The 26,219-nt window shown below is 38.1% G+C and overlaps 1 protein-coding gene across 2 annotated transcripts in view; it reads right to left on the reverse strand.

Moving 5' to 3' along the window:
• The window catches only part of TMEM245 (transmembrane protein 245), a 102,575-nt gene that overhangs the window by 43,318 nt on the left and 33,038 nt on the right, over nucleotides 1–26,219 (reverse strand). The window contains exons 7-10 of one of the 2 annotated variants that reach the window (XM_030293180.2): nucleotides 24,297–24,320; nucleotides 18,366–18,470; nucleotides 12,382–12,464; nucleotides 6,593–6,683 (exon numbers count right to left, since the gene is read on the reverse strand). In XM_030293180.2, coding sequence (XP_030149040.1) covers nucleotides 6,593–6,683; nucleotides 12,382–12,464; nucleotides 18,366–18,470; nucleotides 24,297–24,320 — 303 coding nt within the window. The remainder of the gene's footprint in view (nucleotides 1–6,592; nucleotides 6,684–12,381; nucleotides 12,465–18,365; nucleotides 18,471–24,296; nucleotides 24,321–26,219) is intronic. The other variant, XM_030293181.2, reaches the window with a different exon arrangement.

Below are 26,219 nucleotides of genomic sequence, written 5' to 3' on the forward strand. Positions count from 1 at the left end.
ATTACCACAGAACTTCAAGTAAAATTTTAGGATCTTAGCTATAAACACAAATATTTCCCATAGTTTGCTAAGAGGCATCAGGTCTCAGAGTTATGACTGATGATGAGACTGGCTTCAGGGTTTGTGGGAATCAAGTACAGTGAGACAAGATAACTTTGAGGAAAGTTATTCATTATAATACGCCACATTTTTGTTATTAAAACCATAACATAGGGGTGTGTGGGTGGCTCAGTTGGTTGAGCGTCCAACTCTCGACTTTGGTTCAGGTCATGATCTCAGGGTCATGAGATGGAGCCATGTATTGGGCTCCATGCTGAGTGTGCAGCCTGCTTAAGATTCTCTCTCCCCCCACCCCTGCCCCCCACCCCTGCTTGCACACTCTAAAAACAAACAATAGCATAATAGTAAAAACATTTTTTAAAAGCTAAACACTGATTTGTAGTCCCACTTCCTTACCACAAATGCTTCCATTATTCTATATCCTCTGCGACTTTTTGTGTTTATAAACATAATTTAGAATTTTTCATCACTTCATCACTTTCATCCTTACTTTTAATGGTTCCATATTAGTTTTGTTTTTTTTTTTAAGATTTTATTTTTCAGTAATCTCTATGCCCAAGGTGGAGCACAAACTCACAACCCCAAGATCAAGAGTTGCACACTCTACCTTAAGTTCTGATATTAGTTTATCATTACCCAATCATAGGATATGGAGATGGTTCCCAATTTTTAATGTCACAAGTAACACTGCAATGAATGTCCTTATACATAACTTTTTTTTTCTTATTACTAATAGCATGATAAATGTATAGGAATCAAAGGAAATAGGCACTTTAATGGCTCTTGCTATGCACTATCTTCCATAGGGAGTATACCAATTAACATTTTCCAACATTGTATGAATAAACCAGTTTTCCCAAAGCCTTATGGATTGATAAACTTTTAGATAATTTAATAGCTGTGAAATTGTAACCAAATACTTTTCTTCTTCAGGTACGATAGTGACCACTTTTCTGTGTTGGTTTTCAATGAGTATTTTCTTTTGTGTGGCCTACCCACACCTTTTGCTTACTTGATGCTGTCCTTACAGATATCTGAACCAGTTTTTAGACTTATTTGGTACAAACATATCTGCCCAATGTTTTTCTCTATACTTTATTCATAAACCAAACACAAATTAGTAAATATAATAGAAGCCATTATCTTCATATAGCATTTTACAACTTACAAATGGTTTTCACCTACATTACGTGATCATTAAAACAACCCCAAGGGTTAGGTCAGAAAAAGGTCTTTAACACCTTTGTTCTTTCAAGATGAGAAAACAGATTTAGAAAGAACCTACGACAGGCCCAAGTCAGGCAGCTAACTGGTAGAGGCAGGATTAAAAACTCTCTAGTACTCTTTCAACCACAGCATATATAACCTATGAACAAAAAACACCTAACACAGCAAATTGTCCAAAATAACTAAAAGCCACAATTAGCCCTGGTCTTTTTTTAATTACTTTAAATTTGTCTTTTGGGTATCATGACTGCCAGATACTCACAGACTGCCTAGTACCAGTTCTTTCTGTCCCTCTACTCTCAGTTTCTGAGACACCACCCCCCCCCCCCTTTAACCAGAAGAGCCCCCACTCTAGGCTGTCCGCATAGCGGCATTCACCACAATAAAACACTATCACAAACTGGCATCCACTTCAGCACAGCTCAACAGTAAACAAGTCTACAATCACCAAAGCACAGCTATTATTGGTGGTGTCTGAGATGCTCTTTGCAGACGAAAGACAGTGAAGCACTAAGAGCCGTCAGAATGCCATTTGAATGCTGGGTAACTTAAGGTGAATAACCTCATCTATAAAATGGGGATGGTAAGTCAGTGGGCAGTTCTCTGTTCTCACTTTGCTTGGAATCTTAACAGCCATTTGCCACAGGCTGACCAAGTCTTTCTGGAAACATCTTCTCTCAGCCTCTAAGATAAACACAGGCTGTTACCCCCCACCTCACAGACTACTCCTCCTCCACCTTCTCTGCTGGCTTGCTTCTGTGACCTTCAAAAGCTGCTCTAAGAACCTATCTTTGGTCCTCTTCTATATGTACTTTCTCCTTAGGCCATGTCATGGGATAAACTGTGTCCCTCCTAAATCCTAACCCCCCCCCACCCTATACCTTAGTATGTGACTGTATTTGGAAATAAGGTCTTTAAAGAGGTAATCAAATTAAAATGATGTCATTAGGGTGGGCCCTAATCCAACAAGATCAATGTCCTTATAAATTAAAAAAAAATATTTTTTTTAATGTTTATTTATTTTTGAGACAGAGAGACAGACAGAGTAGGGGAGGGGCAGAGAGAGAGGGAGACACAGAATCTGAAACAGGCTCCAGGCTCTGAGCTGTCAGCACAGAGCCCGACACAGGACTTGAACTCACAAACCGTGAGATCATGACCTGAGCTGAAGTCAGTCGCCTAACCGACTGAGCCACCCAGGCACCCCGATCAGTGTCCTTACAAAAAGAGGAGATTAGGAGACAGACACACACAGACAGAAGACCATGTGAAGAAGACACAGGCATCTACAAGCCAAGGAGGGAGGCCCCATAAGAAACCAATCCCACCAACACCTTGATCTTGAACTCCCAGCCTGCAGAACTGTAAGAAAATAAATTTCTGTTGTCTGAGCACCCAGTCTGTGATACTCTGTCATGGCAGCCTTATCATACTAATACAGTTCACCTCCACCGATGGGCAGAGTAACAGGTAGAGTGAGTCTGACAACATTCAAACTTCCACCTACAGCCCAGATCTCTCCCCTGAGCCCCAGCTATGTATGTCCAAATGCCTTTTCTGATATCTCGACTTAGAAATCTGACAGGGATCTCAAACTTCGCATGCCCCAAACAGAATTATAGCTCCATCTACCTGTAACCCACCTGACCCCCCACAACCTCCAAGATCTGTTCATCTCAGTAAATGGCACAGCTACCCTTCCAGTCAGGCGAACCAAAAACTTCTTTCCCTTTCATTCCATACCCAATCCAGGAGTAATTCCTGTCATAACCACCTCAGAAATACAAGTTAAATGTGACCATTTCTCTCAATTCCCACTTCAACCATCCTAGTCAAAGTTCTCAAAATCTCCTCTAGACTGTTGGAATAATATTCTTTTAGCCAGGGCCCTGCCTTCTCCATTCCTGCCTATCTCTCCATAAAGGAGCCAAAATGAGCTTTGAATATCCTAAATCAGGTCACATCCCTTTCTGGTTTAAATCTATATTTACCTTCATAACAAAAATAAAATCCCAACTTCTTGTTATGACCTATGGCTAGTCTTGTTACCACATTCCCTGTTCCAGCCACGTTGGCCTTCTTTCTTTCCTTAAACCAATCTTGTTCCAATATCAGAGCCTGTGAATTTTCTATGCCCGCAACTTGAAACTTTCTTTTCCCAGATCTCCAGTGTTAGTGAAAAGATCACCTTCTCATTCTGTAGCATTCCAGCTAAAGTATCACCCCAGGTCATTCTCTACCATGTTACCTCATCACAGCACTGTTCTATCTGAAACGGTTACCTGTTGACATGTCTCATGTCTACCCCCGCTCACCAGAGTAAGCTCCAGGAGGGTGGTAACTCTTTCTGGTCTCCTGCTTTCCCCCAGCACTTAGGACAGTGCCTGGCACATTTGTGGACTGGCTGTCACTTTCTTCATTCTAGTCACAGGAGAAGGGACAGAGAAAACCCATTCAGGACTTATTCTCCTGCTGCCTCCAGGTACAAATTTTGGAAAAAATTTATGAGGCAGGAAGGTTAGCTCAAACAAGGATGCTGAATGAAGAAAGTAAGCTGGATTTGAGAAAACAGCAAACTAGCAGGCCTTGATAGAACCCAAATAATGCATAGAGGATACAGGAGATAAGGCTGACAACATAGACGGGGGGAAGGAAGACAGGAACCTTCTCTGCTCATACCTAAACACACCCTAAAAAAACTTTCTTCCCTTTCTGAGCATGACCTTTTTCCCTAGCTTCAGACCCTTCCACACTTTTGCTCCTGAGACCCAATTCTTACATGATTCTTAGCTGGATAAGATCTGAGCTTATTAGAAAAGCTACCCCTAGAGGGGAAGGGAAAATTAAAAAAAAAGGAAAAAAAAAAAAAAAAGAGGTTAGAGTGAGAGAGAGCCAAAGCATAAGAGACTCTTAAAAACTGGGAACAAACTGAGGGTTGATGGGGGGTGGGAGGGAGGGGAAGGTGGGTGATGGATATTGAGGAGGGCACCTTTTGGGATGAGCACTGGGTGTTGTATGGAAACCAATTTGACAATAAATTTCATATATTGAAAAAAAAATTCATAAAATAAAATAAAAAATAAAGAAAAAAAAAGAAAAGCTACCCCTATAATTTCAATGGTTCTTTTTTTTTTTAAACAACCTTATTGAGATAATTCACACACCTTACAATTCACCCACCTAAGTGTAGTAATTCAATATTTCTTGTAGTATATTCAAACTTACACAACCATCACCACAAGCAATTTTGAAACATTTTCCTTACCCCAAAAGGAAACGCCATACTTCTTAGCAGTCACTCCACCATTTCCCCCAATCTTCCCTACCCCTGGAAACCACTACTCTACTGTCTCTATAGATATGCCTCTTCTGGATGTTTCATACAAATGGAATCATATGTATGTGTTCTTTTATGACTGCTTTCAACTGGCATAATGTTTTCAAGGTTCATCTATATTGTAGAATGTATCAGTGCTTCCCTCCTTTTCATGGGAGGTAATTGTATATAGATACACCACATTTTATTTATCCATTCGTCAGTCAATACACATTCAATGGCTGGTTTTAGATATTATCCTCATGTCTTCTAAATCAGGACCATGAGTATGTTACCATCTTTGTTAGCAATACTCTTCTCTCTTCAGCTGTCTTTCCTTTTAGAATCTTGAACAAAAGGTTTCAAACTTATCTTTTCTCTAAGTAATTTCTAAGGAACATTCTCCAGCTTTCCCCAAGTAGGTAGATTTTCAGAATACAAATTATATATCAAAACAAATATATAAGCCAAAAAATTAAATACTATGTTTTCAGCAGAGTAAGCCAGCCAATATATTTCTAGAGGTCTAAGAGGCTTCTGCAATGGCTGGATCTTCTTCTATGATAGTTATGAGATCTATACCAATAGACTTATCTTTCACTTATTCACCAAATATTTTTTAAAGACTTCCATGTGGCATTTGATTTGGTTACCTGGTATGGGCTCAAGAAAATCAGTAACACATATCTTTCTCTTAACTTTTTACTCAACAATAATTCCATCCTTAGGTTAGATTACTATACACAGGTGGACAGCGTCATTTCCAAGATAATTTTTTTTGAGACTTCGTTCTTGAATTTTGAACAAGGAATCACATACCAATACTTTTTTTCTGGGCATACATATAACTGCAACAAACCTTGTTAATCCCTAGATGATCCTAATTACTTCAATCTATTAAAACTCCAAATTACTGTCCTTCTCATAGGCACTATTGGGGGGTAGAGAATAAAAGGATATCCCAAATTTGTCCCATGGAGTCTAACCCTTACCTGCAATAACTGTGCCTTTTCCTCTATCCTTCATTTCCTTCCGCAAAGCTTCAGATAGACTAATCTCCTCAAGCAGACTCCTGTCTCCACATCTTGGCTCACAAAAACACTCCTTAAAATACACTCTTCCTTCTCTTTATTCATCTAAGATATATCATTCCTTCAGCGTTTCTCTCAAGTGCCATGTTAAAGCACCTAACCCAGTTTTGGGCATGAACTTCTAGCATGCTATAGTAGAAACAACAAGGGATTTAGAATTAGTCTTCAGTTTGAAACCAAGTCTGCAATTCACAACGTGACCACTGGGAATTTACTTAGCCTTGCTAAGCCTGTTTCTTCCTCTGTAAACTGGGTAAAATAATTCAGACTACTGCAAATTTCTTGGAAAGATGAAAAGAAACAAACTAGAAATGCCAACCACAGTCACCAGCAGATAATATTTAATATTTGCTAACAACGTTTTCTTCTCCACAAAGCCTTATTTGACCAATCTTAATGATCATTATTTGTGCATTAGGACAGAATGAATATCTACCTTGAACAAGAAGCAAAGGACAAATCTCTCTGTTCAGGCTACTAGCACTATTTTTTTTTTTTTAATGTTTTTATTTTTTTTTTTGAGACAGAGAGAGACACAGCATGAGCAGGGAAGGGGCAGAGAGAGAGGGAGACACAGAATCTGAAGCAGGCTCCAGGCTCCAAGCTGTCAGCACAGAGCCTGACACAGGGCTCGAACTCACGGACTGTGAGATCATGACCTGAGCTGAAGTCAGACACTTAACTGACTGAGCCACCCAGGCGCCCCACTAGCACTATTAAATACAATCATCCAGAAAGTTTAATTTCATTGTACATTTCTTGTTGTCTAGTAGATTTAAGCCTATTTCAAAAACAAACTGTTCTAAACAGAATCTCCATTTATACTTTATTAAAGCAGTAAGTCCTACCAATGAAGAACCTGCAAAGAGAAAGCCACAAAGAGAGGCTCTTCCCTTACCTTGTGGGTTATCCACTCTCTTCCATACTGATACACGTTGTTAGCTGCAGAATTGAGGGCTCTTTGGACTACCTGAGCTTCAGGAAGCCAACTAATTTAAAAGAAAAAAGAAAAAATTAAAAACTAGCATATTTTTAGTGTACTGCACCAATAACTCTTGGAATTCAATGTATTTAAACAATCATTAACTGACAAATTATTGATCAGTTATCACACACGGCTACAAATGAATCATATGTAGGAAGCCTTGACTTCCGACCCTAATGCTTATTTCTACCATTTAAGATTCCCTTCAAGCTTTCCTTAGCTATTAGACCCACTCTCCCCCACAAACTCCCTTTCATTCTGCTCTGTCCATACATGTTATCTGCCTTATTCAGCACCAGCAGAAGTGGTTCTGGGACACTGGCATAGTCAGTACCTGGGCAGAGGTTCTCAATGTGTGGTCCATGGACCAGCAGCATCAGAACTGCTTGGAAACCTGCTAGATATGCAAATTCTTGGGCTCAATTCCAGATCTACTGAAAAAGAAACTGGGCAGGGGCCCAGCAATCTGTACCTTAACAAGCCCTAAAAATGGTTCTGATACATGCTGAAGTTTGAGAACCACTGGTCTAAGAATGTGAAAAACTCAGAAAGAAAACAAGAAAATTAAGAGGGCGAATCATTGTTTTCAATTTCGTACTCACTGGAGATCTTTTTAAGATATGAGGACCTCCTGAGCAGCGTTTCAGCTATACAAGGAGCTCCATCTACAAGCTTTACTCCTTGTGCTTTGAGAGACAGACTCCTCACTTTCCTGTTAACTACGCAGGCTGCATCATCTGCCTTAATCAAGAATATGTTACGTATACTCAATGTTTCCTCAACAAGAAATATCTTCATATATTCTTTAAATTGTACCTCAAGAGATTGTTTACTAGAGATGTTGACATTCACAAATATAATAGTCCTGATCTCAACTATACATGAGTGATGCCCAAAGGCCAAGGCAAGCAGTAACTAAGTACTTTCCTGAGGCCTAAATATGACACACATCACAAAGCTGGCTTATGGGAAAGAGTCAAATAGTGAGTCAAGTCAAATCTGCAATGTTCACAACTCACAGCAGTTTTATATACTTGTAGTAATTTATATAGTAAATCAGTGTGTGTGCGTGTGTGTGTGTGTGTGTGTGTGAAAGAGAGAAAGATGGTCATAAACAAAACCAACTGCCACTACAGCCACAAAGTAATGATGCCTAGGACAGGCAATGATCTTTAATCAGAGAAAAAGGCATTCTGGATACATTAGAAAGTGGAATGTCGGGGCGCCTGGGTGGCTCGGTCAGTTAAGCATCTGACTCAGTTCAGGTTGTGATCCCACAGTTTGTGGGTTCAGGCCCCACATCGAGCTCTGTGCTGACACCTCAAAGCCTGGAGCGAGCTTCGGATTCTGTGTCTCCTTCTCTTTCTGCCCCTTCCCCACTTGTGCCCAGTCTCTCAAAAATATATAAATGTTAAAAGAAAATTAAAAAAAAAAGTGGAATGTCAAATTAGTAATGGTTTCAACCTTTAATATTAACCAGTTCTTCCTACACTCCAAATAAAATATTTGTGAAACTTTCGGCAAATTCTCAACTATTTCTCAGCAAGTAGGACAAAACTTGCTATAATTGTATTTCTCAGCAGGTAGGACAAAAAGAGATGATTACAAATATAATAATCTAAGTATGTGAACAGGAAACTGGGATCTTTAAACACAGATGGGATTTGGGAGAAATTAAGTACCTTTTAAATTATCCTAGTATTTACAGGTTCATCAGTGCTCTGAAGGGAGCTGAATGTTTTCAATTAACTGGTAGTACATTTCATGGCGAAAATTATAACCTGTAGTGTTTTGTTTTTTTAATGTTTGTTTACTCTTGAGAGAGAGGCAGACAGAGACAGAGTGTGAGTGGGGGAGGGTCAGAGAGAGAGGGAGACACAGAATCCCAAGCAGGCTCCAGGCTCTGAGCTGTCAACACAGAGCCCAACGCAGGGCTCGAACTCACAAACTGCGAGATCATGACCCAACCCCAAGTCGGATGCTTAACCGACTGAGCCACCCAGGTGCCCCATAACCTGTAGTGTTAAAGTAGGAAGATTGACAGAAGTATCTGAATAGATCCTTAATGACTAACAAGCATCTATAAGGCCTGATAAACTCTTGCTGGCTACTGTGAAAACACTTTGCCAACGTCATCACACAGGTGTCCTAAGAGCTCCAGATGAGAGGAGAGCTGATGTGAGGCTAAGTCAAAGGTCTTGGCTCCATCCAGACCTCCTCACAATGAGCACCCTGTAGGAGACACAGGGCCAGAAACACCTGAGCAACTCTGGCTGAGACAAACTGGGATGTGCTTTGGTCTTATTATCAACCAGAACCAATCACTAATTCTACTACACTAAGTCAAGAGGGATCAGTCAGGAGAAACCAAGTTCCTAGAAATTGGACTGGCCTACCCTCATCTTCCTGGGGAGAGGTTAATCTCTATCACAATGTGACTTACCAAAAGAACAGCCCCATTAAAAACAACTTAGCTTAGCCTGGGGGATTCCTCCCAAGTAAGGGAAGGCTAAATCACACTCAGTACCATTTTAATGCCATCTCCTGAGGAGGGTCATGAAAATCAACAGGCTTGAGACTAGTTAATAGAAAACAAGAAATGGGCTCCAACAAGACAAAACAAGAATAAAGATGTGCTCCAACTTCATTTTCTATGAAGCTCTGTGAAGATGACCCTACCCTGCCTATGTCATTTATCCACCAGCTCACAAAACATACTCATGGGAAGTCGAGGTACCTATGTAGGGTATATAAAACGTGCATCACATTGGAAAACAGCATATCTAACCAGTTCTTAACTGTATCTCCCCCACTAGATATATCTACGTGAATTTTCCACAAAGTCAACTGCCATCTTCAGGACAGGAATCCACTGAGTACTGAGATTGCAAGAACCATTAGTATTCATTCATGTCTACCTCCATTAATCTGTCGCAAAAGAATCAGACTTCCCACAGATGATCAAAGCCTAAACAGCTTTTAATTCCTTCCATCTTCCTGCTTGGAATATTACACAGCAATAAAAGGGAACACACTAATGATACCTACAATGTCTTCAATGAACTTCAACAGAATTATGAGTAGTGAACTTTGTTCACTACCAATCTTTCAATCTCACAAGGTTACATACACTATGATTTGATCTATGTATCAATCATGAAACAACAATATTATGGATACAGAGAATAGATTATTGGTTGCCAAGCATTAGGGATATGTTAAACGAGAAGGTAGAGGGTAGGTGTGGCTATAAAGGGGTGGCATGAGGAAGCCTGTGGTTATGGAACAGTTCTGTTCTTGATGGTCTTGATAGCTTATAGGAAGCTACACATATGATAAAATTGTAAACACACATATACACAAATGCATGTGAAACTAGCAAAATGTCCATTTCCTAGTTTCGTTATTGTATCATAGTCATGCAAGATGTCAACATTAGAGGAGGTGGGCTGAAGAGTCCATGGACCTCCCTATGGCTTTCTTTGCCATGCCTGGTGAATCTAGAATTATTACAAAATTTAAAAATAAAAACAACCAACTTTCTAAACTGCTCTGATCTGGGGCTCCCCAGATTGTGTGTGCCTTCAATACAGTAGCAGCGACAGTCCTATTGCCATTGAAAACCAGTATAGAGGGGCTCTGGGCTTATTTCCATTACAGGAGAATGACCGACGAAAGAGGAGCCCTTGAGATATTAACGCTGCCTGATTTTTAACTTCACTCCAGATCACTCTCCTGAACTAAACACCAACACAGCCAATGGTCTTCAAGATGCCTCTGCCTAGGGGCGCCTGGGTGGCGCAGTCGGTTAAGCGTCCGACTTCAGCCAGGTCATGATCTCGCGGTCCGTGAGTTCGAGCCCCGCGTCAGGCTCTGGGCTGATGGCTCGGAGCCTGGAGCCTGTTTCCGATTCTGTGTCTCCCTCTCTCTCTGCCCCTCCCCCGTTCATGCTCTGTCTCTGTGTGTCCCCCAAAAAATAAATAAACGTTGAAAAAAAAAAATTAAAAAAAAAAAAGATGCCTCTGCCTACCATAGGCACCTCAAACACAAAAGATAAAAAAAGGAAGCAAATTCTTTTTCCCACCGTATCTGCTCCTCTACTTCCTATCTAGGTGAATCTACCATCATCAACCAACTTTCAAAGCTAGAAACAAAAGTCATGCTAGATTTCTTCCAACTATATCCAGTTGACCACCAACCAACTTCCTTAAGATCTTACTAACCCTATTCATTTCCACTACAAATGCCCACAATTAAGGACTTCATCACCTCTCATCTAGTTCTAAAAGGCTCAAATCTTATATGCTGTGCATCTTTTCTCCATAGTATAGAGGGAAAGACTGTTCTAGAATGAAATCTGATTATGCCACTTCTCTTCTTCTGTCCTTAATCAAGATAATAAACATTATCTATCACCTTTAAAAGTTTCCTTGTGCATCTATGTACTCCCTTCCTGGGGCCCACCCCTATCCACAGACACCACTGATCTTTCTGTCACTATGGATTAGTTTGCATTTCCTAGAACTTAGCATAAATGGAATCATACTGTATCAGTTGTTGGTTTTTGGGGTTTTTTTGGTTTTTTTTATTTTCTGCCTGACTTCTTTCACTCAGCATACTTATTCTGAGATCTATCCATGCTGCTGCATGTACAGTTTATTGTCACTGAATGCTAAGTGAAATGCTATTCCTTTCTACAGATATACTGCAATTGGTAACTAACCAGGAATATTAAGGACAAACACTTTGAGTGTGAAACACATTTTGCAAGATGTCCTTTTTAAGGATATTCAAATATGATTCTAAACCAAGTTCAAGAAACGTCCTTTGCAGGTTTTACATAAAGGAATAAAGTCAATTCAAAGTAGAAAAGCAAGTGAAATCTCAATTTGCAATCCTAAAACTGGCAGAGTACTTCCTACTTACGTTAGTGACTACTTTGAAGGTATTAAAAAAAAAAAAAAAAAAAGGCCATACAGTTTGTCAATCAAATTCAACAGGGTGACATAAAACCCTTGTCACAGAAGCCAAATTAAACAAGTAAAAAAGAGACCCTATCTAAGACAGGGGTTGGCAAATGTTATCTGTAAAAATATTTCAGGCTTTTCGGGACATAAAATCTGTATCACGACTACTCAATTCTACCTGTTCTTGCACCTCCCCCCCCCCCAAACAACCACAGACAACATGTAAATGAATGGGTATGGGTGTGTTCCAATAAAACAGGTGGCTAGATCTGGCCCTGAGCCACAGACTGCCTACCCTGCCTCCAAAATGGCACAATGTGAAAACACTACTGACCCTGCCACTGGGGGATTATCTCCAATTCTGTAACCTTTGATTCTGCTTCCTCATCTGTGAAATGGGGATAGTCTCTTTAACCTCCTCAGTCACTGTGATGAACACCTACATACAAGTGTAGGTGAAAGGTCTTTGCAAATCATATACATGTTGTGAACTATAAATCTCAATTCAAATACAAAGTCATTTACCATAAACTGTTCCCAAAATCGTACACACTTCCCTCTCCCACCATCCCCCAATACATGCTGTCCTGATGCAAAAACAACAACATTCATCAAAGCTTTGGCAAACTCCATCTTTTCTCTTCCAATATAGACACATCAATGAAGATAAGATCGTTTTGTGCAGATACTGAACGTAGGCCATTCATTTCTATTTTGCCAAAATAATACTCTTACTTTGCCCACTCAGGGTGATTTGCTAGAGTCTCATTAATCAAATTGCTTGTGACTTCAATCATGTGCACACTCTCTTGATGCACCTGTATTACGGATAGGAGAGAAAAACAATCTCAATAAAAAATAAGCCCAATTTAACATTTATTTTTCCACACTATTATTGGAACAATGCTTTTATAGTTAAATAATTACACATCTTAGTTTCAATTAATTTAGAAACCTGTACTGAACAGCTGTTATACATAATGTCCTATGACACTCACTATGGGAAACAAAAAGTACATAAAAGCTCCCTACCTTCAAGAAGCTCAACAACTTAAGGAAAAACAACATGTGAATAGGTACATACAAATATTTATACATATACACAAGACAAATACATAAATATATTAATTTCACACATGTGTGTGTATAGTACATATAAGCAATATCAACACTGCATGAACAGTGCTTATAGAATTATGAAACAGTGTGAGATATACAAACAAGCAAATAAAGAACTTAGCAAGGTTTCTGAGGGGGGCGTGGAGGGAAGCCAGCTGAAACTGTATCTCAGAATTTACCTTGCTCAATAACCAAAAAATGAGACAGACAAAATGGAACAAGCCAGCCTTAGAGAATATGCTCTATATTTTACTATTTTCAAATTGGGCATACCAGGCAGTTTGCCCTGGTGAGTATTCCGTGCTCACTCGACAAGAACATCATTCTGCTGTTGTCACTTCACATTGACTAACAGTGTTTTTCAAGCCTTTTCTATTCTTAACTAGTTTTCTATCTACTTATTCTCTCAGTTACCACAAGAAGAGTATTACTGAATCCCTAACCATAATCACTGGTTTGTCTATTTCTCCTTTAATTCTGACTATTTTGCTTCACCTTCTATTTAGCTCTACCGTTAGGAATACACGTTTTAAAACTGGTAAATCCCACTGCAGTGTTACCTCTTTTATCGTTATGACAAGTCCTTATTTCTTACTTACCTTCAGTAATGTTTGTTTAAACTATCTGCTCTTACATTAATATAATCACCCTACAAACCTTACGTTTACAGCGTGAGTGGTGGGTGTATCTTTTTTCATCTTTTGACTATCAAACTTTTTAGGGCCCTGAACTTAAAGGGTATCATTTACAGATACCACTTAGCTGGAGCTTGCTATTTTATATCCAGTCTGAAAATCTCTGCCATTTAATTGCTTCATATTTAATATACGCATTGATATGATTGGATTCAGTCTGCCATTTTGCGATTTGTCTTCTGTTTCATCCCTACTGGTATTCTTTTACTGCCTTCTTTTGTGTGAAGCAACATTTCTTAGTATACCATTTCAGTTCCTCTAAAATTTGTTAGTGGTTGCTACTTACCTTAAGCTTATTTATCTTAAGCTTAAGCTTACCACATCTTTAATTCATCATAGATCACCTCAAGTTAATGCTGACTTACTTCCAATAAAATATTTATAAGAACTCCATACCACTATGGTTGTTTCCCAGTCTTCTTCTTTGTGCTATGGTTATACATACATAGTCCATCTATGTGTATTATAAACTCTACAATACAGTGTTAAAACTTTTAAATAGTCCTGTTATTTGAACAAACTGAAAAAGGGTGGGGGATATAATTTATATATATATGCACATATCTACCAAATGCTCTTCATTCCTCCCTTTGGACATAAGTTATTTCTAGAGTCATTTCTCTTCAGTCTGAAGGAATTCCTTCAGCGTTCTTTAAAGTGCAGGTGTGCTATTAACAAATTCTCACTTTTGGTTATCTAGAAATATTTTTATTTTGCCTGTACTTTTAAAGAATAGTTTCATTGATTATAAAATTCTTGACTGACCAGTTGTTTTTTTTCCCCAAAACTGAATATATCATTCCAATGTCTTCTGGTATGCATGGTTTATTATAGGAAGTCATTGTTTTGTTGTTCTCCTGTGTGTGATACATAATTTTTCTCTTGCTTCATTAAAGATTTTTTTCTCTTTGGCTTTCAGTGACTACGATCTGTCTAGGTATGGTTTGTTTTGTATGTATTTGTTTTATATGCATTTATTCCACTCAGGGTTTGTTCAGCTTCTCGGCTATTTTAATGTTTTTCATCAAACTTGAAAAGTTTTTGACCATAATTTCTTTTTTAATTTTCTTAACGTAGGCCATAATTTCTTCAAATATTTTTTGCACTCTTTCTCCTTTCACTTTCTGGGATGTCAATTACGTATCTGTTAGAATCTGTGATATTGTCCTACAAATCTTTGAGTCTCTCCTCATCCACTATTTGACAAATATTTTGTCAGATTGGATACCTTCTATTCATCTTTTTCCAAATTCACTCATTGTTTTTTTTTCTGGATCCCAAATCTGCTGTTAAGCCTATCTAGTAAATTTTTCACTAGTTATTGCTCTCTTCAGCTCTAGGATTTCTATTTGGTTCTGTTTTACAGTCTCCATTTCACTGTTGAGCATCTGCATTTGTTTACATATTATTAACATACTTTACTTCTTTTGATATATTTATATATAGATACGTACATATATATATGCAAATCTATTTATAATATCTGCTTTAAAATGTTTACTAAATCCAACATCTGAGCCACTTAAATATCCACTTCTTTGACTGTTTTTTTTTTTTTTTTCCTCCCCAGGTCCTACTTTTCTGTTTCTTTGTGTGTCTAATAATTTTGGGTTAGAAATCAGACATTTAAAAAAATGCATTGTAGAAACTCTGGATTTTGTTTTGTTTTTCTGAGAGCTGTTGTTTCTTTCAGTAAGGAATTAACTTATCTACAGTCAAACTGCAAAATCTGCCTTCCCTGTCATTGATGTCTCTGCTCAGTGTTTTCATCTTAATATTTTTTTAAAGCCTAAAGCCTTCCCCTGAACCTGCACAGCTTAGCAGTTAGCAAACGATTTTGGCAGAAATCATGCCCAGATTTTTCACGATAGGAATCTTCATCCCCTGCAGCCTGAGATGTATGAGAATTGAGAAATGCAACCAAAGGCATAATCAATCTGCAAATCTCTCCAGGCTTTCAATGTTCACAGGACTCCATGGGGTCTCCCATATACCAGTCTAGGATGCATGGTTTATTAATGCTCTTATTATTAAGTTCTTCATGGCTCTCTTGCTTCCGGAATCTCCCCCCTTTAATTTACAGCTACTCTGTTGTCAGCCCCAAGTCAAGTCTACCACCTCCATGGGAAAAGCCACAGGCTTCTGCTGTCCAAGCTAGGCGGGGTAAGAATATCTCCAAGCAAGAAAACCACAAACTATCTGTTTTAATAGATGCAGTAACAGTTTTTCATGAGCAAATACTCCTCAAACTGTTGCATAATGGTTTTCCAATGCCCTGGTATGGTGTTTTTAATAATTTTATACTGTTTTATTCTTGCTTTCGATGGAAAGGAACTACCTGACATTGCTGCCCTGCTACTACCCCAAGATGAAGCCAAAAAGGATTTTCTGACTAATTGGATGTGGATACAAAAGGGAAGTAGTCAAGGATGACTCTGGGGCTTTTCACCTAAGCAAGTGGGATGGAGTAGTCATTTACACTGAAATAGACTATGAGGAAGAGAACAGATAAGCAAGGGAAGATCTGAAATTCGGTTTTTGACATACTACATTTGAAATGGCTATTAGACATTAAAGTGGATATCCTCATGGTGTTTTAGAGAATAATCCCTTTATTGGCTGGGAGAAAAGACTAGATAACCAGTAAGTTTCCTTCAAAAACTCAGTTTGCATGAGTCCTAGACCACAAAGAAGTGGTTTGGTAATAAATGTTATCAAAGTTCAGGAAAGTAAAAGCTCACTGAAGCATGGGTTGAACAAAGAAAAAGGATTTTAAAAAAAATGAACATAACTGAGATAAGCAGGCAAGAAGACCCCATGCAAAGAAATACAAAAGGGAAAGAAGAGCAGGAGAGAGGAAAAAGGAAAACGGAAGATCATACTGGTGTAAAATTTCTCTAGGAGCTAGAATAGAAGATAAGAATATATAATGGCAGGTTCAGGCAAAATAAAAACAAAAAAGGTCTTTAAAAAGTCTATACAGTCTCTATAAGTGACTATACATGATTCATATCCAAAGAACAGATAAGAACTACACAGAAACTGAAACAGAAATATGGAGAGCGCAGGCTGTTAGGAGCAAATGGTAAGACTGAGGACATACTGAGGCTGAGAACGACTGAGAACAGGACTTCCAAGTGGTAACTGACTCAGCAGGAAACAATGCAATGCTTTAGTAAAGTCTGCGTATCAGATTATCCATTGATAACGTTTACTACCATGCCTCTACAGCACTATACGAAAAAAAAATGTTTTTATTTTTTTAATGTTTGTTTATTTTTGAGAGAGAGAGAGACAGACAGACAGAGTGTAAGCAGGGGGAGGGGAGAGAGAAAGGAAGACACAGAATCTGAAGCAGGCTCCAGGCTCTGAGCTGTCAGCACAGAGCCTGACAGGGTGCTCAAACCCACAAAGCATAAGATCATGACCTGAGCCAAAGTCAGACCCTCAACCCACTGAGCCACCCAGGCGCACCTATATGAAAATTTTTCATGTCCATGATTTCACATAAACTTCACAACTCCTAGAAAAACAACATATCAAAACCTAGGATGAGAAGTTCAGTGGATTTCAGATAAAGATTAAGATACAGAATAAACATTTGTTTTAAAAGTCAGGAAGATGCATCAAATATAGAGAAAATTTTAGTCGCACTTTGGAGAATGGTTTTCTTAGATGAAAGAAGGGTGTTAAACCCTGAATGTCTGTAGACTCCCAAAATTCTTATGTCCAAATCTTAACTTCCAATATGATGGTTAAGAGATAGGGCCTTTGGGGGGCTCCTGGGTGGCTCAGTTGGTTAAGCAACCGACTTCGGCTCAGGTCATGATCTCACAGTTTGTGAGTTCAAGCCCCGCGTCGGGCTCTGTGCTGACAGCTCAGAGCCTGCAGCCTACTTCAGATTCTGGGTCTCCCCTTCTCTCTACCCCTCCCCTGCTCACACTCTGTGTCTCTCTCTCAATAATAAACGTTTAAAAAAAAAAAAAGAGAGAGAGACAGGACCTTTGGGAAGTAATGAGGTTGTGAAGGTGGAGCCCTCATGATGGGATTAGTGCCATTAGAAGAGACACAAGAGAACCAGAAAGAGGCCCTTTGCCAAGAACTTGACCATACTGGCACCCTGATCTGGGACTCCCAGCCTCCAGAACTGTGAGACACAAATGTCTGTTGTTTAAGCCACCCAGTCTGTGATGTTCTAATAGTCCAAACTAAGAAGAAAAAGAGGAATTGTAAGCTAGAAAGTAAGAAATAAAGATTACATGGTAGGGGCACCTGGGTGGCTCAGTCAGTTGAGCGTCCAACTTCAGCTCAGGTCATGATCTCACAGCTTGTGAGTTCAAGCTCCATGTCGGGCTCTGTGCTCACAGCTCAGAGCCTGGAGCCTGCTTCAGATTCTGTGTCTCCCTCTCTCTGCCCCCAACCCTCTCACACTCTGTCTCTGTCTCTCTCTCTCAAAGATAAATAAACGTTAAAAAAAAAAAAAAAACAATTAAAAGAAAACAAAAAAGATTCCATGGTAAATTAGCAGAAAGACTGATGAGACAAGAAGGGAAGGAACTAATCAAGAAATTCTGATCTAGGAAACAAAGAACTAATGAATTTAGGAGTCATCAGACCAGATCATAGTTCTCCTTTTGAAAGAAGAAGCCACTTATTCTTCAGTATCAATTTTTTCATCTGCACTTACTTCTGAGGATTTTGATAACAAAATTTAAATGCACATAAAAAAAATAAAAGGCAAATTCATGACAAGATTACTAATGCAAAAATCTTAAATAATTTAATTGTTAAATATATTTATAAGCAAAGTAAATTTTCCATGCTGGCTTCTGCCAACTTCTTCTGCATACTACAATTATAACAATTAAGAGTTTATTAATGGCAATAGTAATTGTTATACTCTACCTTTGCAGTCAGGAGTAGGGCTAAAAGAAGGGTTCCTATCACTAATAAAAATATGATGAAAATGCTAATTATTTTGTCTAACATCTTCTCCAACCAGATGATCATCTGTACAGAAACGAAAAAGAGAATTACTTATCTTTCAAGCACAACTTAATAAAAATGCATATGTATTCAAACACTGTTAAGACAAAATAGGATATTCAGCATTGCAAATCAAACTATGGCATAACGATTAAAGCAGTGAAAGCCATAAGCAACTTCAGAAAATTAACAGCATTAATTACCATTGTTATATAAAGAATTTATTATCATCATATCTAAGAAATGGCAGTCAATTTGAACATAACCTGTATTTATGTTTGAATTCTCACACAGTGGTATATTTACATTTCAAATTGTAATTTAGAATCTGGTAAATATTCTAAATGAAATTTTAAAAAAAGATCTCGGGGTACCTAGGTGGCTCAATCCGTTAAGCGTCCAACTTTTGATTTTGGCCCAGGTCAAGATCTCACAATTTCAGTTCAAGCCCCCACAGAGCCTGCTTGGGATTCTCTGCTCTCTCTGCTCCTCCCTCACTCACACGCTTTCTGTCTGTCTCAAAATAAACTTTGAAAAATATACATTCTAGGGGCACGTGGGTGGCTCAGTTAAGCATCTGACTTGGGCTCAGGTCATGATCTCACGGTTTGTGGGTTCAAGCCCCGCGTGGGGCTCTGTGCTGACAGCTCAGAGCCTGGAGCCTACTTCAGATTCTGTGTCTCCCTTTCTCTCTGTCCTTCTCCTGCTCGTGCTCTCTTTCAAAAATAAACATTTAAAAAAAATTCTTTTAATATTCTAAAGGAAATAATGGTAATATATTAGCTGACCTCAAATCTCATGAAATTTTACTATCAATTAGCAAATAAAGATAGCTTTAGAAAAAGTATGCCTCTGGGGCACCTGGGTGGCGCAGTCGGTTGAGCGTTCGACTTCAGCCAGGTCACGATCTCGCGGTCTGGGAGTTCGAGCCCCGCGTCAGGCTCTGGGCTGATGGCTCAGAGCCTGGAGCCTGTTTCTGATTCTGTGTCTCCCTCTCTCTCTGCCCCTCCCCCGTTCATGCTCTGTCTCTCTCTGTCCCAAAAATAAATAAACGTTGAAAAAAAAAATTTTTTTTTAAAAAAGAAAAAGTATGCCTCTTATAAAACAGGTATGTCCTGGGGCGCCTGGGTGGCGCAGTCGGTTAAGCGTCCGACTTCAGCCAGGTCACGATCTCGCGGTCCGTGAGTTCGAGCCCCGCGTCGGGCTCTGGGCTGATGGCTCAGAGCCTGGAGCCTGTTTCCGATTCTGTGTCTCCCTCTCTCTCTGTCCCTCCCCCGTTCATGCTCTGTCTCTCTCTGTCCCAAAAATAAATAAACGTTGAAAAAAAAAAAATTTTTTTTTAAAAAAAACAGGTATGTCCTAAATGACACAAGATGAAAGAGAAGCAAATTAAAGTGGAAATTATATTCAAAATATTTTTCCTTTTGGGGCGCCTGGGTGGCTCAGTCGGTTAAGCATCCGACTTCACTCAGGTCACAATCTCGCGGTCTGTGAGTTCGAGCCCCGTGTCAGGCTCTGGGCGGATGGCTCAGAGCCTGGAGCCTGCTTCAGATTCTGTGTCTCCCTCTCTCTCTGCCCCTCCCTGTTCATGCTCTGTCTCTGTCTCAAAAATAAATAAAACCATTAAAAAAAATTAATAAAAAAAATATTTTTCCTTTTGATGCCACTGGGGTTACAAAAACAGTAATAATAAAAATCTAATGTTAAGGTCATGATAAATATCAATTTCAGAATATTACAAGGGTGGCTGGGAGGGGACAGTTAGGAGGTGGATGTACAATCAGGGAGGTCACAAAATGGGCTTTAATTATACAGGTAATGTTTTATCAGGCTGGAGGACACACTCAATGTTCTCTACATCTTTTTGTATTTGAGAGACTTCATAACCAAATACTTTTTAAATCTGATATTCCGCTTGACATTTCCATTCTTTTTAAAACATAAGCTTTAGGACAAATGGACTATAAATAAAAACTAATCATTAATGTAATGGTTATTCCTTAATCAATAATTAAATTATGCTCTCCCTAACTGCTACTTGACATCCCATTTTGAATATAACTTCTCTCATCTTTCACAATCACAAATAATCCTACATCAAAAACAAAATTTTTGTTTTCAGAGTATATAATAGTTCTGATAGATATCTAGAATTCCTGCCATGCAAAGCTGGCATTTAACATTTCAAAAGGCCAATCATTTACATTGACGGCTGCTGAAACCACACTGGGCCCTCAACCCGTACAAGAGCTACAGCATTGAGGAGGAAGTGAGTTCTAATTTAAATCTGAATTATGCTCTCCAGTGAGTTAAACACTCAAGAGCAAAGAATGGTAGTTAAAAACAAAACATGACTTCTAAAACATCTGTTTTCCATTCCATGCTATAAGCTTGCATCCCTTTATCTTCCATGACGGATACTGTCACTAAGAAATCAATGCTGCAGTGAACTCAAAGATAAAAAGTTCAATTTTTATCTTGACCATTACAGCTTCAAACAGCAGAGTTAATTTTCAGTGCATGCTACCAAAGCATCAAAGACAATGTAGAGATTAAAAAAGTAGTAACACATTTCTAAGATATGGAAGGTCAGATGTCATATTTGAATGTACATTCTAAAATCAATGAAACTGAAAAGTTTCACAATCAGAAACCAATTCTACACATAGTTCTTGAGACAGCTTCTGATGAAAGAGCTAGTGCTAGGATTCCTCCCTGTCGTTCCCAAGCCTGGCAGTGCATGGCACATGGTAAAAGCTCAAATATAGATTTAAAGAGCCAAGCATAAATAATTTCAGAATTAAGACCAGATTTGTATTCACAAATAACAATTGAAAATAACTTCTGAGTCCCAATTTTTTTAAAAAATGTCTATTCTGAAATATGTTTTAATGTAAATGATGTTTTATTTAGAAAGTATATCTAAATTTGTATCTGGGTATTTCTAACATAAAACATGAGATATTCACAAACAAATTACATATATCAGCATTACAAAATCAAACTTTATGTTTTTAAACCAGGGTAGAATTTTCCTATCACAAGCCATTTACCTAAGGGTTGGAAAAAATCCACACTAAGAGTCATCTAAATGAAAATTTATATTGCAAAGATAACAGTGAGGGTTAGATGTTTCATTCAAAATTTAAAATAAATAACACCATATAAGATGCTCAATACATTAAGCTAAAAAAGACAGGGTGGGGGGAAAGTGTCTATTCGTATTATGGCCAGTTAAAATAAGGTTAAAAAAAAAACCAGGATAAAAAGGGAGAGAGGTAAAAAGAGAGACAGGGAGAGAGAAGTGGGAAAGAGACAGAGAAAGTATTAAAAAGTAAAGGGAGATTAAAAAAAAAAAGTCAAAATGGGAGGAAAAAAATGTGTGGCTAGGGGGTGTTGGTGCATAGAATAAAGGACCAATAAAAAGGAAACAATAAAGTGGACAGAAAACTCAGATGGAGGAAAAGAACCCCTGGAGTGAATGGACCAAAACTCTCAAGGAAACAGCAACTCAGACACAGAAAGAGAAACATGGGCAAAAGATGGTATGGAGAAGGGGACGGAGGAGAGAATCCCTAAAGAAATGCCAGAGGCACTGTCCCAGGAGGCAGAACTGGTCCTGGGCTCAGCTTTGGGCAGTGGAATCCACAGCACCTGTTATCACTGCCACCAGCTGTCATTACTGCCTACCCAATGAAATCACTCAGTCCCTGATATCTCCCCAGTCTTCCACATTCTGAGAAATTATTTTAGTTTTTAAATTTATTTTCTTAAAGGGGAAGAGGAGTCATCTTAAAATGACATTCTGAGTGTTTCAAGTGTGAATAAAGGGAATGCTCTTTTTTTTTTTTTTTAATTTAGAGATGTCAGTAAATGTACGGTTATACTCCAAGACTCTGAAAATTCCAAACTAGCTTTATCTATGTAGCAAGCCTATTAAGAAAGTATCGTTCCACTGCTGAGTTTTCCTATTTCATTATTCTGGGCCTGTAGGCTTTTATTTCACTTTGTTTTTTTACCCAAATTCTGGTTGAGGTTTAGTGCAAATAATCAATACTACAAAATAAAACAAGCCCTGGGAAATAGGTTGTGTTTCAACTAACCACAGATGTGTTCTCTCTCACCCTCACTTCTCTTGAATTGGTTTCCTAATTCACCCAACTTGAACTTGAAATACCAAATACCCAGTGCTTCAAATTTTCTGGCCATGGATGTATTGTAATAAAACAGACATCAACTTACTCATGTGCTTTCCTCAAACATATAGCCTCAGAACTTAAAGCACTTACTCCTGCTCAACACCAATGTTTTATCTATGCTACACCACATCATCAAAGAAAAGGAAAACGTCACGTGATCTCTTAGGAACCTTTTATAACTGAAGTCACCACTAGTTAGCTATGAGTTAGACTTCTAAATTAGGTAATCTAATTCATGTAGTCACCAAAGGTTAAATCAAATTGAATCTAATGATTTTAACTCTACTTCCTCTCATCCCTTGAGGACAATTTAATTTCAATATACACAAGTTGGAGAAGTGTTTAAAACCACCTACTTTGCTCAAAATGAGAAAATATGACTTCCGTTTGCAGCACTATCATTTGCCAAGGATTTAACTCATTTAATCATATTAGTTTTGCAGGGAATGGAGGTATAGACAGCAGCATATATGTTGGGGGGTGGTTTATAAGTGTATTTATTTATTTTACACACTATTTATTACATACGTTAGGCATTGTCAAGTCTCCCCTTTCTTCCACAACTGAAAGAATGAAATCCTGGGGCACCTGAGCGGCTCAGTCGCTTAAGCGTCCAACTCTTGATCTCAGATCAGGTCATGATCTCAGGATTTGTGAGTTCAAGCCCTGCATCGGGCTCTGTGCTGAAAGCAGAGTCTGCTTGGGATCCTCTGCTTGGAATTCTTTTCTTTTCTTTTCTTTTCTTTTCTTTTCTTTTCTTTTCTTTTCTTTCCTTTTCTTTCTCTCTCTCTCTCTCCCTCCCTCCCTCCCCCCCTCCCCTGCTCACTCTAATAAACATTAAAAAAAAAAATTAAAAAAGAAGGAAATCCTAATCTCTACACTCAAAAATGTCACCTTGATCTATTTCCAACAAGTACATCTTTCTTAAGACCTGTTTTAATATTTCCAGTTAAAATTTTAGGGTCTTATCGTGTTTAAACACAATATGCATAAATGTCATCTCTTGCTATCTGTCCCAGAGATTTGATGAATTTAAGTCTAGAACTACTACATGTGGACGTGTCAGAGGTACAGCATTAATTTATCTAGATTAGCCTTTATCAAAGTTATTAAAAATGTAACCTATTCCATGCAAATCATGTGAAGCATTTACCATACATACAATCTCATACCTTGGGAAATACATGAAATTAGATGTCACAGGCCATGACCACAATCTTTTTTAAGTTAAAAATGAAATTCTGCAATACTAGTTATATTAAAAAAAAAAAAAAAAAAGACACTATATAAAATTACCAGCCAAGTGAATCAAATATTCTCACACATCAAAGAAGAACAGAGTTATCAGGCTGGGCCACATTACAGAGCCGAAAAGGAATGGCAATCACTTACAGTGGACAAAAGGACTACAAGACAGAACTTCTTACACACACCAAGGCAAGGAGACAGCATCCATGTATCCTAAAATAAATAGCTTTGGGTGTTTAGCAAACTGTACTGTGACAGTATTAATGCTTCACGACCTTCCATAGCTTATTAATTTGAACTTTTAGAAGCATAAACTAAGTTTGACATATGGACAGAAACAGAATGAGAATAGAGATAAAGGGGGAATTCAGTAGTAAAAACCAACATCCATGTGTTCATTTACCTTCTTATTTAGCCAGTGCCAGAGCTTGAGGACAGGGGGTAAGGTAAGAAAGAAAAGATAAGAACAGTGGAATATCATTAGAGAATGCAATAATAGTATGAAAAGAAAAGAAAGTCACCGAGAATATGAGGAGGAAATAATCCCAGACCAAAAACAAACAAAAAAGAGAAAACAAAAAACTAGGAAAATAACTGTAATGCATTAACAAAGCTTTAAAATCAAGTGAATAAAATATTCCTTTAAGATATACAATGACAGAAATAAACACAAGCTTTGTTGGCAATTCAACATTAAAAATACATAAAATAACCTGAATGCTTGTAAGCTTAAACAGTCACACTAAATTCCAAAGATCACAGGAATGATTAAGATTCTTTCACATATCATGCACCAAAAGGATTTTTAGTCTCTGTATAAATTAATTCACGTTCATATACTATGTGTTCACTGAACTTTTAGCTTGATAGTATTAATTATTTCATCTTTTTTAAACAGTAAAACATTCCAGGGCTCATCTGGAACAGTGAACACCTCGCCACCTAAGATTCTGTTAATATTGGGTCTATTTCCTTCCATCTCAATTACTTAAGCACATATCTTTCTACTTTCTGTAACATCCTTTCTTTCACCTAACAGTCACCTCATCTAAACCTCACAATATTTAGCACTATAATAACTAATGCTAGTTGGTGAACACAGGATCTAAAAATCACTAAACACAGGATTTACGGCATTATTAGTGATCCAGAAAGTACAAAGGCTAAAAAGCATAATTTCATCAGAGTAAATGTAAATGCTGTTTGCAGAGTTTTGACTAAAAGTACACTCGATGCATGTTTAAAAATATACTTCAGACAATCTCCTATAGAGGAATATTTTTAAAAACACTGTACGATCAATTAAAATTTAACAGAAATATGAAAGAGATTTATTCCCCAAAGCAGCAGCCCATGTATATTATTATACTAAATAAAACATAATTATGGTATCAGTTATAATTAAACAAATATTCAGTTTTGATAGCCATTTGGTAGGTTTTATTATACAAAACCACAAATCCTAGTTTGATTAATTTTACTGTCTCCCTTCCTTTGTAAGATGAACAAACTGACATACAAATTTGAATAAAAAATGACAAGTTTTCACAAGGCTGCTCCATAGAAAGTACTTTTGATGCCCCTGGAACTTCAGTTGACACAATTGTAGAGTTTTCTTGAGTAAAGGGTTCCAAATACAAGTACCTGGGGTTCTGAAAACAAGATTTAGTGTCTATCACTTCTGATAGTGCTAAGGCTTTCAAAAATTAACTGAAATAGGAGTCATCCTCTTTAAACAGTTTGAAGGACTGTATCTGTGCTAGTAAGACAAAGCTTCACCCCGATACCAGGAAGATGTGATCAATATGTTAAAATCTGTGAGAAGTCTTTGAGTCTTTCTTATTTAAAAAGTTGAAAAAAGAAACAAATAGGCAAATCACAAAAGTAAAATATTAATAGCCAATAAGCAACCTCATTTTTATTTTTTAAAATTTCAAATTAAAACACTGAAATCCTTCTTTTTCTGAAATAAAAAGGACTTTTTGTTACATTATAGTATCTAGTATCGGCAAGAGCTCAGGAAACGGGCATTCTCATAGGTTACGCTGGTGGGAATTAGAACTGGCAAACTTTCTGGAAGACAGAAAGGCAATACAATATGTAAGGAAACCTATCCCCCTGCATCTCTGTTGACCCAGGAGACTTTACTACGGGTTTAAAAGATTTATTTCCTTCCACCTCACATGAACTCCAGTTACTATTCTCATCCCTATCTATGCTGGTTTCACCTAACAGTATTTCTCAACCCGAAGTTATGGATGGACCCGCTCAAAGATTTCCGAGACTCTGTGAGGAAGTCCAACTCACATGGCACAGCACCCACGAA

Source organism: Lynx canadensis, chromosome D4, assembly GCF_007474595.2.
Source record: "Lynx canadensis isolate LIC74 chromosome D4, mLynCan4.pri.v2, whole genome shotgun sequence".
In the NCBI taxonomy this organism is placed as follows: domain Eukaryota; kingdom Metazoa; phylum Chordata; class Mammalia; order Carnivora; family Felidae; genus Lynx; species Lynx canadensis.